The sequence below is a fragment of the Microcaecilia unicolor genome, chromosome 1 (assembly GCF_901765095.1).
Source record: "Microcaecilia unicolor chromosome 1, aMicUni1.1, whole genome shotgun sequence".
Lineage (NCBI taxonomy): Eukaryota > Metazoa > Chordata > Amphibia > Gymnophiona > Siphonopidae > Microcaecilia > Microcaecilia unicolor.
Window position 1 is genome coordinate 343408234 of NC_044031.1, and position 13790 is coordinate 343422023.

General features: G+C 47.7%; 1 protein-coding gene across 1 annotated transcript in view; it reads right to left on the minus strand.

Annotated features, from left to right (window-relative positions):
- The window catches only part of KIF15 (kinesin family member 15), a 1036090-nt gene that overhangs the window by 347911 nt on the left and 674389 nt on the right, over positions 1-13790 (minus strand). The window contains 1 exon segment of the mRNA XM_030209299.1: positions 12253-12339. Within this exon segment, the coding sequence (XP_030065159.1) occupies positions 12253-12339 (87 nt within the window).

Sequence of the window (13790 nt, forward strand, 5' to 3'; positions counted from 1 at the left end):
GACTACTGCAATGGAATTTATGCGGGATGTAAGGAACAACTCACAAAGAAACTCCAGATGCTCAAAACAGCAGCCAGGTTGATATTTGGTAAAACACGATTCGAAAGTGCCAGACCCCTCCGAGAAAAACTGCATTGGCTCCCAATCAAAGAACGTATTACCTTCAAAATCTGCACCCTGGTCCACAAAATTATCTACGGCGAAGTCCCAGGACACATGATAGACCTCATACACCTACCAACTAGAAACACAATCAGATCATCACAAACATATCTAAACCTCCACTACCTAATTTGCAAAGGAGTCAAATACAAATCAACCCATGCATCCAGCTTCTCCTTCATAAGCACACAACTATGGAATACACTGCCAAAAGCTGTGAAAACAATCTAAAACCTTTAAACTTCAGGAAATCACTAAAAACCAACCTGTTCAAAAAGGTATACCCTACCAACCCAACATAAATGCCTACATTCTGCAACACAGCAAAACCAAAGCTCGTAAAGGACACTACATAACCTTTCCTCTCTTCGATCCCCAATTTGCCTGAAACACATGAACCTTATTTGACCACATCATCAGCTTGTATTTGTTTCGCTACCAGACCTGGTGAATGCCTATGTAAGCCACATTGAGCCTGCAAATAGATGGGAGAATGTGGGATATAAATAAATAAATATGAAGAGAATATCACCAGGGGCTGTTAGAGCCTTACTATCTGGGAGTTTTTTTTTGGGGGGGGGGGGGGGGGTACTTTTACTTAATCTCACTTATATTTTCAAACTTGCCGGCTTGTGCAGCATACTGATGTTCACAGAGGAAGTATAGTAATAGAGTAGTAATTTGTTATTAGTGTGGCGTGTTGTATGTCCTGTCTGTCATAATTAGACTGTAAGCTCTATTGAGCAGGGACTGTCTCTCCATGTTCTAGTGTGAAACGCTGCGTACGTCCGGTAGTGCTATAGAAATGATTAGTAGTAGCAGTAGTAGTGAAGAGATTTTTTTCTCTCCTGGTAAAGGGCCACTAAAACAGACATATGAGAATCAGGTCCTCAACATTCAGTTTCTATATGTATTTTAGTTATTTACAACATTTATATCCCACATTAAACATGATTTAGGTTGAAACTGGGGGGGGGGAGGGGGGGGAAGAAGTAAAAAAAAAAAAAAAAAAAAATTTTCCTGTGCCTAGATCAAAACAAATAGATGGTTTGTGGTGGGTACTTGCTCCTTTTGTTTTGTGGATGGATGGATTATGAATTTGTGCTAATTATAATGGTGCTGCAGATTATGGTGCTGATTATGATTCTGATGATTTTGCTGCTGCTGATTCTGTTTATGATGACTGCAGTTACTTTATTAATATACATATCAACCTAATTCATATTGACCTTATTAATATTGGGCTATATTTGGGCTGGTTTTGGCTGGAAACATTTTGCCATACGGCAACACTGACAGGGAGGAGCAGAGCTCTAAAGGATTTGTGGAGATGAAAGGCATCACAGGGGATCTTAGGGCCGTGCCCTAGAGGCGTTTGCAAAGACTGTGACATGCCTTACTGGAACAAGGATGAAATAACCCTACACCTGTTACTTAAACTAAAAGAGCTGTACCCAGAAGGAAAGCCCTCTGGCTATCTGAACTTAAGCTCTCCTTTTGAAGAAAAAGAGTGGGATGTTTTGGCTGTTTTTCTGGAAGCTGCCAGGACTTTATAAGAACTTTTATTGCTTGGCTATTACCTGGTCAGTGATTATTACAGGCTGAATTAAAGCCCATGGTTTTCTTTTGGATGAACTGTGAGAGAAGAGCAGAGCTGTCGGAGGAGTCAATAAACTCTTCAAAGGCACCGGATAAAATAAGATTGACCCAGACCAGAAAGACTTCATTTTCTTAAGTGTATATTTTTGGTTGTTTGAATAATGCATCCTGGGACTGAGATAATGAGGCGGAAGGCTGAAAAACTCAGCCTAATCTCGTGTCCTGTTTTGTTTTTTTCTCATAAAGTTACCCCCTATGGAGCAGACACAAAACGCTCTATGCTGTAAATAGAGCCCAGATATAGTGAATGATACATACCTGTAGCAGGTGTTCTCCGAGGACAGCAGGCTGATTGTTCTCACGACTGGGTGACGTCCGCGGCAGCCCCCACCAACCGGAACAAAATTTTGCGGGCGGTCCCGCACGCAGGGCACGCCCACCGCGCATGTGCGGCCGTCTTCCCGCCCGTGCGTGACCGTTCCCGCTCAGTTGAATGACAAGCAAAAATGATGAAACGCAACTCCAAAGGGGAGGAGGGAGGGTAGGTGAGAACAATCAGCCTGCTGTCCTCGGAGAACACCTGCTACAGGTATGTATCATTCACTTTCTCCGAGGACAAGCAGGCTGCTTGTTCTCACGACTTGGGTATCCCTAGCTCTCAGGCTCACTCAAAACAAGAACCCAGGTCAATTGAACCTCGCAACGGCGAGGCATAACAGAAATTGACCTAAGAAGAACAACTAACTGAGAGTGCAGCCTGACCAGAATAATTCGGGTCCTGGAGGGTGGAGTTGGATTTACACCCCAAACAGATTCTGCAGCACCGACTGCCCGAACCGACTGTCGCGTCGGGTATCCTGCTGGAGGCAGTAATGTGATGTGAATGTGTGGACCGATGACCACATCGCAGCCTTGCAAATCTCTTCAATAGTGGCTGACTTCAAGTGGGCCACCGACGCTGCCATGGCTCTGACACTATGAGCCGTGACATGACCCTCAAGAGCCAGCCCAGCCTGGGCATAAGTGAAGGAAATGCAATCTGCTAGTCAATTGGAGATGGTGCGTTTCCCGACAGCGACCCCTATCCTGTTAGGGTCGAAAGAAACAAACAATTAGGCGGACTGTCTGTGGGGCTGTGTCCGCTCCAAGTAGAAGGCCAATGCTCTCTTGCAGTCCAATGTGTGCAACTGACGTTCAGCAGGGCGGGTATGCGGTCTGGGAAAGAATGTTGGCAAGACAATTGACTGGTTAAGATGGAACTCCGACACCACCTTCGGCAGGAACTTTGGGTGAGTGCGGAGCACTACTCTGTTGTGATGAAATTTGGTATACGGAGCATGAGCTACCAGGGCTTGAAGCTCACTGACCCTACGAGCTGAAGTAACTGCCACCAAGAAAATGACCTTCCAGGTCAAGTACTTCAGATGGCATGAATTCAGTGGCTCAAAAGGAGGTTTCATCAGCTGGGTGAGGACGACGTTGAGATCCCATGACACTGTAGGAGGCTTGATAGGGGGCTTTGACAAAAGCAGGCCTCTCATGAATCGAACGACTAAAGGCTCTCCAGAGATGGCTTTACCTTCCACACGATAATGGTAAGCACTAATCGCACTAAGGTGATTCCTTACTGAGTTGGTCTTGAGGCCAGACTCTGATAAGTGCAGAAGGTATTCAAGCAGGTTCTGTGCAGGGCAAGAACGAGGTTCTAGGGCCTTGCTCTCACACCAAACGACAAACCTCCTCCACTTGAAAAAGTAACTCTTTTTAGTGGAATCCTTCCTAGAGGCAAGCAAGACACGGGAGACACCCTCAGACAGACCCAACGCAGCAAAGTCTACGCCCTCAACATCCAGGCCGTGAGAGCCAGGGACTGAAGGTTGGGGTGCAGCAACGCCCCGTTGTTCTGCGAAATGAGAGTCGGAAAACACTCCAATTTCCAAATTGGAGGACAACTCCAGAAGAAGAGGGAACCAGATCTGACAAGGCCAAAAGGGCGTGATCAGAATCATGGTGCCGCGGTCTTGCTTGAGCTTCAGCAAGGTCTTCCCCACCAAAGGTATGGGAGGATAAGCATACAGGAGGCCGGTCCCCCAATGAAGGAGAAAGGCATCCGATGCTAGCCTGCCGTGTGTCTGAAGTCTGGAACAGAAGAGAGGCAGCTTGTGGTTGGTCTGAGAGGCGAAAAGGTCCACAGAGGGAGTGCCCCACTCTCGGAAGATCTTGCGTACCACTCTGGAATGGAGCGACCACTCGTGCGGTTGCATGACTCTGCTCAGTCTGTCGGCCAGACTGTTGTTTACGCCTGCCAGGTATGTGGCTTGGAGGAGCATGCCGAACTGGCAAGCCCAACGCCACATCCCGACGGCTTCCTGACACAGGGGGCGAGATCCGGTGCCCCCCTGCTTGTTGACGTAATACATTGCAACCTGATTGTCTGTCCGAATTTGGATAATTTGACAGGTCAGCCGATCTCTGAAAGCCTTCAGTGCGTTCCAGATCGCTCGGAGCTCCAGGAGGTTGATCTGAAGATCCTTTTCCTGGAGGGACCACAGTCCCTGGGTGTGAAGCCCATCGACATGAGCTCCCCACCCCAGGCGAGATGCATCCGTCGTCAGCACCTTCGTGGGCTGTGGAATTTGGAATGGACGTCCCAGGGTCAAATTGGTCCGAATGGTCCACCAGAGCAGTGAAGTGCGGCAACTGGGGGAGAGGCGGATGACATCTTCTAGATTCCCGGTGGCTTGAAACCACTGGGAAGCTAGGGTCCATTGAGCAGATCTCATGTGAAGACGAGCCATGGGAGTCACATGAACTGTGGAGGCCATATGACCCAGAAGTCTCAACATCTGCCGAGCTGTGATCTGCTGAGACGCTCCGGTCTGTGAAGCCAGGGACAGGAAGTTGTTGGCCCTCACTTCGGGAAGGAAGGCCTGAGCCGTCTGGGTATTCAGCAGAGCTCCTATGAATTCCAGAGACTGGGCTGGCTGGAGATGGGACTTTGGGTAATTTATCACAAACCCCAGCAGCTCCAGGAGTTGAATAGTGCACTGCATGGACCGGAGAGCTCCTGCTCCCGAGGTGTTCTTGACCAGCCAATCGTCGAGATAAGGGAACACGTGCACTCCCAGCTTGCGTAGATACGCCGCTACCACCACGAGGCACTTTGTAAACACCCGTGGGGCAGAGGCGAGCCCAAAGGGCAGGACACAATACTGAAAATGCTGTGTGCCCAGGTGGAATCTGAGATACTGTCTGTGAGCTGGCAGTATCGGGATGTGAGTGTATGCGTCCTTTAAATCCAGGGAACATAGCCAATCGTTTTTCAGAATCATTGGCAGAAGGGTGCCCAAGGAAAGCATCCTGAACTTTTCTTTGACCAGGAATTTGTTCAGGCCTCTCATGTCTAGGATGGGACGCATCCCCCCTGTTTTCTTTTCCACAAGGAAGTACCTGGAATAGAATCCCTGCCCTTCCTGCCCGGGTGGTACGGGCTCGACCGCATTGGCGCTGAGAAGGGCGGAGAGTTCCTCTGCAAGTACCTGCTTGTGATTGGAGCTGAAGGATTGAGCTCCCGGAGGACAATTTGGTGGCAGGGAGGCCAAATTCAGGGCGTATCCACACCGCACTATTTGGAGAACCCACTGATCGGAGGTTATGAGAGGCCACCTTTGGTGAAAAAATTTCAACCTCCCTCCGACCGGCAGATCGTCCGGTACGGACACTTTGAGGGCGGCTATGTTCCCATGGACCCAGTCAAAAACCCGTCCCCGGCTTTTGCTGTGGAGGCGCAGGGGGCTGCTTAGGCGCATGCTGTTGACGAGAACGAGCGCGCTGGGACTGTCCCTGTGCCTGGCGAGGCCTTCGGGCCGGCTGGGTGTACCTACGCTTGGCAAAAGCATAGGGCGCAGCCTGCCGGGCCCGGGAAAAACGTCCACCTGCTGAGGTGGATGCTGAAGGCGCCCGGTGGGAGAGCTTGTCGAGGGCGGTTTCCCGCTGATGCAGTTGGTCCACCAGCTGCTCGACCTTCTCACCAAAAATATTATCCCCCCCCCCCCCCCCCCGGCAAGGGACGTCAGCCAGTCTCTGCTGGGTGCGGTTGTCCAGGTCAGAGGCACGCAGCCATGAGAGCCTGCGCATCACTATACCTTGGGCCGCAGCACGAGATGCCACGTCACAGGTGTCATATATACCCCTGGACAGGAACTTTCTATACGCCTTCAGCTGCCTGACCACCTCCTGAAAAGGCCTGGACTGCTCCGGCGGGAGCTTGTCAACCAGGTCCGCCAGTTGCTTCACATTATTCCGCATGTGGATGCTCGTTTAGAGCTGGTAAGACTGGATGCAGGTCACGAGCATGGAAGATTGGTAGGCCTTCCTCCCAAATGAGTCCAGAGTGCGAGATTCCCGCCCCGGGGGCGCCGAGGCGGTATCCCTCGAACTCCGTGCCCTCTTGAGAGCAGAGTCCACGACCGCCGAGTCATGAGGCAATTGGGGCCGCATTAACTCTGGGTCCGAGTGGATTCTGTATTGGGACTCTGCTTTCTTGGGGATGGTGTGATTAGATAATGGTCTCACCCAGTTCCGAAGCAGTGTCTCTTTGAGGACATTGTGCAACGGTACCGTGGAGGACTCTCTAAGTGGTGATGGATAGTCGAGGACCTCGAGCATCTCAGCCCTCGGCTCATCCACAGAGACCACGGGGAAGGGAATGCATATAGACATGTCCCTGACAAAGGAGGCAAAAGAGAGGCTCCCAGGAGGCGAGAGCTTTCTCTCTGGTGAAGGCGTGGGGTCGGAGGAAAGGCCCACAGACTCCTCTGAGGAGAAATATCTGGGGTCCTCCTCCTCCCCCCACGAGGCCTCTTCCTCGGTGTCGGACATAAGCTCGTGCAGCTGAGTCCTCAACCGGGCCTGGCTCGACGTCGAGGCACAGAGGCCTCGGTGTCGTCGAGCGGTGGACTCCCGTGCCGGCGGGGATGAAGCTCCCTCCGTCGACAGGGACTCCACCTGCGTGGCGGTCGAGACCGGCGCCGCAAGCGGCGTCGGCGTCGAAGGCCTCGGCACCGGGCTAGAGCTCGCCGGCGCCACAGTCAACGGCGCCGAGGGCGCAAGCACCCCCCGCGCCGGCACAGTCTGGCGCATCAGCTCTTCCAGGATCCCCGGAAGGATGGCTCGAAGGCACTCGTCAAGGCCCGCTGTCGGGAAAGACGAGGGGGCCGATAGAGGCGTCGGTGCCGGAAGCTGCTCGGGTCCAGGAGACTGCACCGAAGTGCTGGGATCCTGACGCGGCGGTACCTCTACTACCGAGGGGGACCTCTCCTCTCGACGCTTTCTCGGCGTCGACTCCTCTCCGGCGCCGGATGCATCGATGGCGACCGATGACGGTGCTTCTTTGTTTTCTTGCGATGCCCGTCATCGGCGCTAGGTGGAATGGAGGAGGAGGAGGTCGATCCCCCTCGGCCTCGAGGGACCGGGTCCGACAGGGTTCGGGCCCGAGGGCCCTGGGTAGAGGGAGTGACTGGGGCCGATTGCCCATGCGGCCTCTCACCCCTGCCGTCACCGGAGGACCGGCGGGCCAACGGGACCTGTGCTCCTGGGGTCGATGCCATCGGTGCCGATTTCGTGGACATCGATACCGGTACCGAAGAACCGGCCGTCGATACCGATGCCGTCGAGGTCGACGTCGAGGGGCCGGCGCAAGTTCCAAAAAGACGGTCCCGAAGAACTTGCCTCGCTACTTGAGTCCGTTTCCGGAGACCAAGACACAAAGTACACGACTTGGTATCGTGCTCCGGCCCGAGGCACTGGAGGCACCAAGCGTGAGTGTCGGTCTGCGAGATAGGCCGGCCGCACCGACCACACTTCTTAAATCCACTCGGGACCTTAGAGGACATCGACGGAAAAATCGCGTCGGCGAAATTAAAGTCGTCAATGGTGGCGGTAAAATCACACCTCGAAAATAAATTGACCGCGCGGCCGCAACGAGACGCCCCCGCTAAAAGACGAGGGAAAACAAGGACAGCGCGTTGTTTTTTTTTTTTTTAAGAAACTAAAGAGAAAACGCGGCAATGAAAATAAACGAAAAATAAACGAAGATTCGCGAACGCGATCCGGTTTCCGGGGCTGACAACGAGAGAGCCGTAGCACGTCTCTCTCCAGGCGCGGAAAAGAAAAGACTGAGCGGGAACGGTCACGCACGGGCGGGAAGACGGCCGCGCATGCGCGGTGGGCGTGCCCTGTGTGCGGGACCGCCCGCGAAGTTTTGTTCCAGTTGGTGGGGGCTGCCGCGGACGTCACCCAGTCGTGAGAACAAGCAGTCTGCTTGTCCTCGGAGAAAGAGTGCAACACCAAGGAGGCCCAGGAACCCCGATGGACACATGGCAATATATACTGTTCATTTTCACTTTTTTTGAGAGAAGAGGAGGTGATGGTGGCAGCAGTGTAAGACTATGAAAGGTAATAAAACATATTTCCTGGCAACTCAAGTTATCCTATTCATTGAATGATAAGGTACTAAGACACAGCCTAAATTATGGATTCAAATATATTAGTATTATTCAGGGCAGGTTTCTCCAAATCCAGTCTTCAAAGGCAGCAAATAGTCTGTTTTTCAGTATAAGTGAGATTTGAATACCTCCCTTCCATTGTATGCAAGTACATATACATGATATCTCATATATATTTATTATTGAAATTCTGAAAACCAGCCATTTCCAGACCTTGAGGACAGGATTTGGTGACCTTCAATTTAAGGCACATTTCTCTATTCAATACCTAACTTGAACCTCTAGATCTACTAGTTTGACAGAAGCCTAAGATATTTGCTTGAGGTGGGAGATCCAATATGGTGTACTAGAAGAAGGAATTGTTAGGGTTCTGTTCCAAGTCCCCTGTTTTCTTATTTTCATTTAACCCTATGGCAAAACAATGGAACCTAGGTGGAATGTTTTGGAGTTTCCCTTTACCTCTACCTCTCATCAGCTGCAGCAAACCTTTTCAACCAAGAACCTGCTGCCACAATCTGTGATACTGTCCAAGAAGTTTGCTGTTGGTGCAGAAATTATGGCGTCAATATTCAGCTGGTGGCACTCAGTGTTTTGCTGACTGCTGCCGGCGTTATGCTCAGAAATTCAATGCCAGGCCATGTCCGGGCTTCGGCACTGAATTTCTGGGTTTGTGGAGCTGGCTATACCATTGCTGGTTAAGTGCAATATCCAGCACTCAACCAGGTATGAGGCATCAGCCAAGTGCTGACTCTGCCCCTGGAATGCCCCCCAAATAGGTGGTTTGGTGCTAACCAGTCATTTTCAGTGGCACCAATCGGTTAAGTGCTGCTGAAAATGTGGTTAGCCTTGAACAGGCAATTTAACCTGCCAGGAGCCATTACTGACCAGTTAAATAATTTTCAATATCAACCTCTATCTTTGTGGGAGGTGAAGATTGAGAGCGCATTGAAGGGGCTGCAGTTTACAGCCTTGTAAGCCTAGGGCAATCAAGACAAGAGTGGAGAGCAGATCACTGGATTACAATAGAGGCTGCTGTCACAATGAAGCCTGAAGGAGCTGCAAGTGTCCTGATTAAAATATTTCAGATGGCGGGAGCAGCTGGTGGACTGGGTTCTGGTTTTTTTTCCTTCTTCCACAGTGATATCTGCCCTTGCTGTTCCTGCTGACAGCCCGCCCCTTGATAGTTCTCTAATGTTACCTCGAAATCTATCTAAGCTTATTTGGAAAAAGCAATTTTTTGATTATTGCTACAGATACTAACTCGAAAGCACAGGCACAAAAGCATGCTATGATGGAACCGGAGTCCATGCAAATAGGACTGATCCTGGATAAAGGGGGAGTGCATCAGATGCTGGAAAATCTGGAGAACGCTGCTACATATTTGAATTCACTCTTCCTGAACTTTCCTAAGCAGACTGATGTATTTGGAGATAGAAGATCCTGTAGGCACCTGTTGAGGCAATATCACCACTTAGTAAAAGCTTACTTTCTATCACCTGGAAAGAGATCCCAGGGGACTGGACAAGGAGAAGCTAACTCATCTGTGAACAGCTTGCATTTAATGAGGCTCAATGAAGGCTCCTTGCTTGAACAGTCAATTACAGCCACTCTCCTGGTATCATTTATATTCTCCCAGGACTAAGATAACATCTTGTGCCTCCGTTTTTGTCATCAACAAGGCTTGTTCTTAAGTTACATAATTTGGGTGTACCTGGAGTAGTGTAAAGAGGCAGGACCAGGAGGAAGAGGTTTATGATTTTGCACCAAGATGAGTTCTCTCTTGTAGCTACATATATACCATGATTTCCTTGTATTATCTAATTGTCAGATTTGTGAAATGGCCATATGCTACACTATCTATAAGCTAGGCACTATTGGCAACAGGTTAAGATGAAATACGGGGTGGGGGTGGGGGGACATAAGGCACCGCAGACACTATCGTGAGGAACATGCCAGCAAACGGAATAGCCTCTCAACCTGGTATAAGATTTTAAAACTGACTACCCCGGAGGGAGCTTTAAATAGTGTCCTGCATCGATGGAACGAGGATTTAGATCTCCAGTATTCCCACCCATAATTTTGCACTTTATTTGCAACCTTACACAAAATGGTTAAGTCCGCGGATCTGCAAGAGACCCAATATAGGATTTTACTTAGAGCTTACATATCCAGGGCAATGGGGGCCCGGATGAAGATGTGGGACTCTGCTTTATGCCATAAATATCATATAGGGCCCGGAACTTTCCTGCATGCCTTTTTGAATGCCCCAAAACTGTCAGTATGGAATAGAGTTTTCCTTGTAATCAGTCAGGTGCTCCAATCCACAGTGGAGTTGTCCTATGCAACAATACTTTTGGGAGAGCAGTCTCTTCTGCTCTCCCAGGGTTTGTCCCAGCCTGAGAGGAGATTTATATATATGTCAACTTTGGTGGTTAAAAAAAACTATTTTACAGTTCTGGACATGCGAGGTGGCTAGATATGAGTGTGTGCTCTATACCCATTCTTCCAATGTGAATGACAATATGCTCTCCTTTAGCCACAACTTATGGACATTTTGAACACTCACGATCCTCAGATGTTACAAAATTGTTGGGGTTGGGAGGGATGGGGGTTGGGAGAGTAGAGGGATTTGCTTTCTCTGATATGGAAGTTGTGTTAGAGCTGTCCTATCAAATGGATTTCATGTTAGAAAATTGTTTTTTTATTTGTATTTTAAAGATATTATATGTCACATTCTACAAATGTAAACCGTTCTGATTTGCAATGTAAGAAGTAACGGTATAGTAAATAAATAAACGATAAAGCAAAGATCCTCAGGGGGAGACTTTCTCCTCTCATTGAGAGGGGAGAGATTTGACAGGAGACCAAAAGACTCCGCTGAGAGGACTTCTGGTTCCTGTTCAGACTCCCAGGAGCAGTCTTAAATCAGACTCAGGGTAGTAATTCTGCGAGTTTGTATCTGCCTTGGTCTACTAGATCCAAGGCTTTTGGGTGAGAGTGCTAAGGAATGGACAGGGTCCAGGGCCCTGCAGTGTACCCGGCGCAGAGTGCCAGATACAACTTGCATACAGGTCTTTATCTGTTGACATTTACTATGTTACTATGTTTACATATTAAGGAGGTAGTGCATGCAAATGTATCTCCTGCATACGCATTGTGTATATTCTGAAAACATGACCCAAAAACTTGGTTGAGGAGTTTGATCTAATATGTATTTTATGTTCATATAATTTTTATTAATTTTATATACTTTACAGAGATACCAGCACTGCATAGTGTAATACAGCCAGTAATTTCTTAACAACAAAGGAAAAAACTACCACATCAATAGCAAAACAAATCATCAATTGGCTTCATTAGACCTCTAATTAAGGGAGGGGGGGTAGGAATGAGTGAAGTTTAACACTGTTTTACAATAGCATTTAGAAGTAATTATGGTTCCCGTATGTCCCTTAATTTTATATCTCTGCAGCTATTTACCATCTAGGAAGGTCTGGAGTTGATCAGGCATATAATATACATATTTTACCTGATTTAATCTAATAATACATTTGCAAGGGTATGCCAGGAGGAAAGAGCCCCCTAATTCCATAACTTTAGACATCATAGAAAGAATTTTTTTCCGTTTCTCCTGAGTAAATTTAGTTACATCTGGGTAAAGCCAGATCTTATGGCCCGCAAATATCCGATTAGATGATTTAAAGTAAAGACGCATTATTGCGTTTAAGTCCTGCTGAAAAACAAATGAGGCAATCAAAGTCCCTCTTTCAGGTGCTTCTTCAATTGTCTGTTCCAAAATGGCTGTAACATTTTGTAAGTCTGATGGGTTTTCTGTATCTGTTCTTTTCATCGTAGTTGGTATGTAATAAATCTTATTCAATGGGGGAAACACTTCTAATATGTATTTTAATGTTTCAATGTGTGGTTGATCGACAAGGAAATGAGCCATTGCTGTTTTGCTCATAGCAAATGTTATTCAATTTACCTTTTCAGCAGAATTAGTTCTTTCCAGGTCTGCAATAATCTCTTTAAAATAAGTCACACTCTGTTCCAGATTCTGGAGCTCTGCTGCCTGGAAGAGAAGGAATTCTAGTTTAGTGTGAATAAATTTACCTCTAATTCTGACTTTAAAATAAAGTCCAAACTTCTCAACTTTCAGGCTAGAGGTTATTGGACCCCTGCACACTAAAGTAAATTCTGACTTTAAAATAAAGTCCAAACTTCTCAACTTTCAGGCTAGAGGTGAGATACCTGATTCTTCTCTTAAATTTAATGCTTATTGCTTAATTAATTAGCCCTGTGAAACCTTTTCTTTCTTTCTATCTTGTCCTGCCAAGCTCTGATTGATAGGAAGAGAGAGGAGAGGCTGTTAAAACAGCATTGAATTCATTTGAGACTCAAAAGTAACATTTTACACAGCTGTAATTATTGGGAATATTTAGATTAAAAAGTTATATTCTTAGACAATTTTAAAGGTTAATTCAATTGGAAATTCTTTGGTCCTGGTCCCACCCAGCTAGAGAATTCCCTTGATAAAACAGCAGTTAGCTGACACTTGGGGACTTATAATCCCACCCACCCCAGGGTTTGCCACTCATTTATAGCCAAACCAAACCTCATTAACTTTACTCCTCAATCATACACAGGCAGTCTTGCAGCCTGTTAACTCCAACATAGTACACCTGTTCATACCCATTTCAACCAATCAGGATGACTTTTATTCTCTGCAATAATTGTGGTGCTTTAGTTTCAAGGCAAATCATCTGGAGACTGAAAGCTTGTCCTATCTGTCTTCAGCTATCTACTTTAAAACAAGAGCTCTGTAAAGTAATGCAAGAATTAGATGCAATTAAAGCAATTTATAGGACTGTGCAGAATCATAACTTCTCACCACTGCCTCAAAGAATAAAACCACATAAGAACAGATGGTTCACAGTAGGCTCAGGCAGACTTCGTCATGTGTCACAAAAGCATCCACCAGCACAAGTGTTGCCACTACAAAATTGTTTTGCTCCACTACAGCATTGCGATGTTCCTGAAAATAAAACTGAGGCGGAAGAAAAAGCAAGGAAGGTGGAACAAAAAGATAAGAAGGTACCCAAAGAGAAAAGACACCCCCAAATCACTAAAACCAAAACACATACTAGGAAATGTAGATGGAAAGCGATGACCACAAATGCTCATAGTCTAAACAATAAAATTCATGACCTTCAAGCCCTGATGTTGGAGGCAGACTTGGACATAGTTGCAGTCACAGAGACATGGCTCAATGGTTTCCATGAATGGGATGTAAACATACCAGGCTATAATCTTTTTAGGAAGGATAGAGAGGGGCGTAAAGGTGGAGGAGTAGCTCTGTATGTGAGAAATGATATCGCAGCGACTGAAATGACAGGAAACTGGGGACAGGAAGAAGCGATATGGATCACCTTAAAAAGAGAGGATGGAACCTCTGTCCACGTGGGCGTTGTCTACAGACCCCCGACACAATTGGAGGAACTAGATAAAGATCTGATCGCTGAT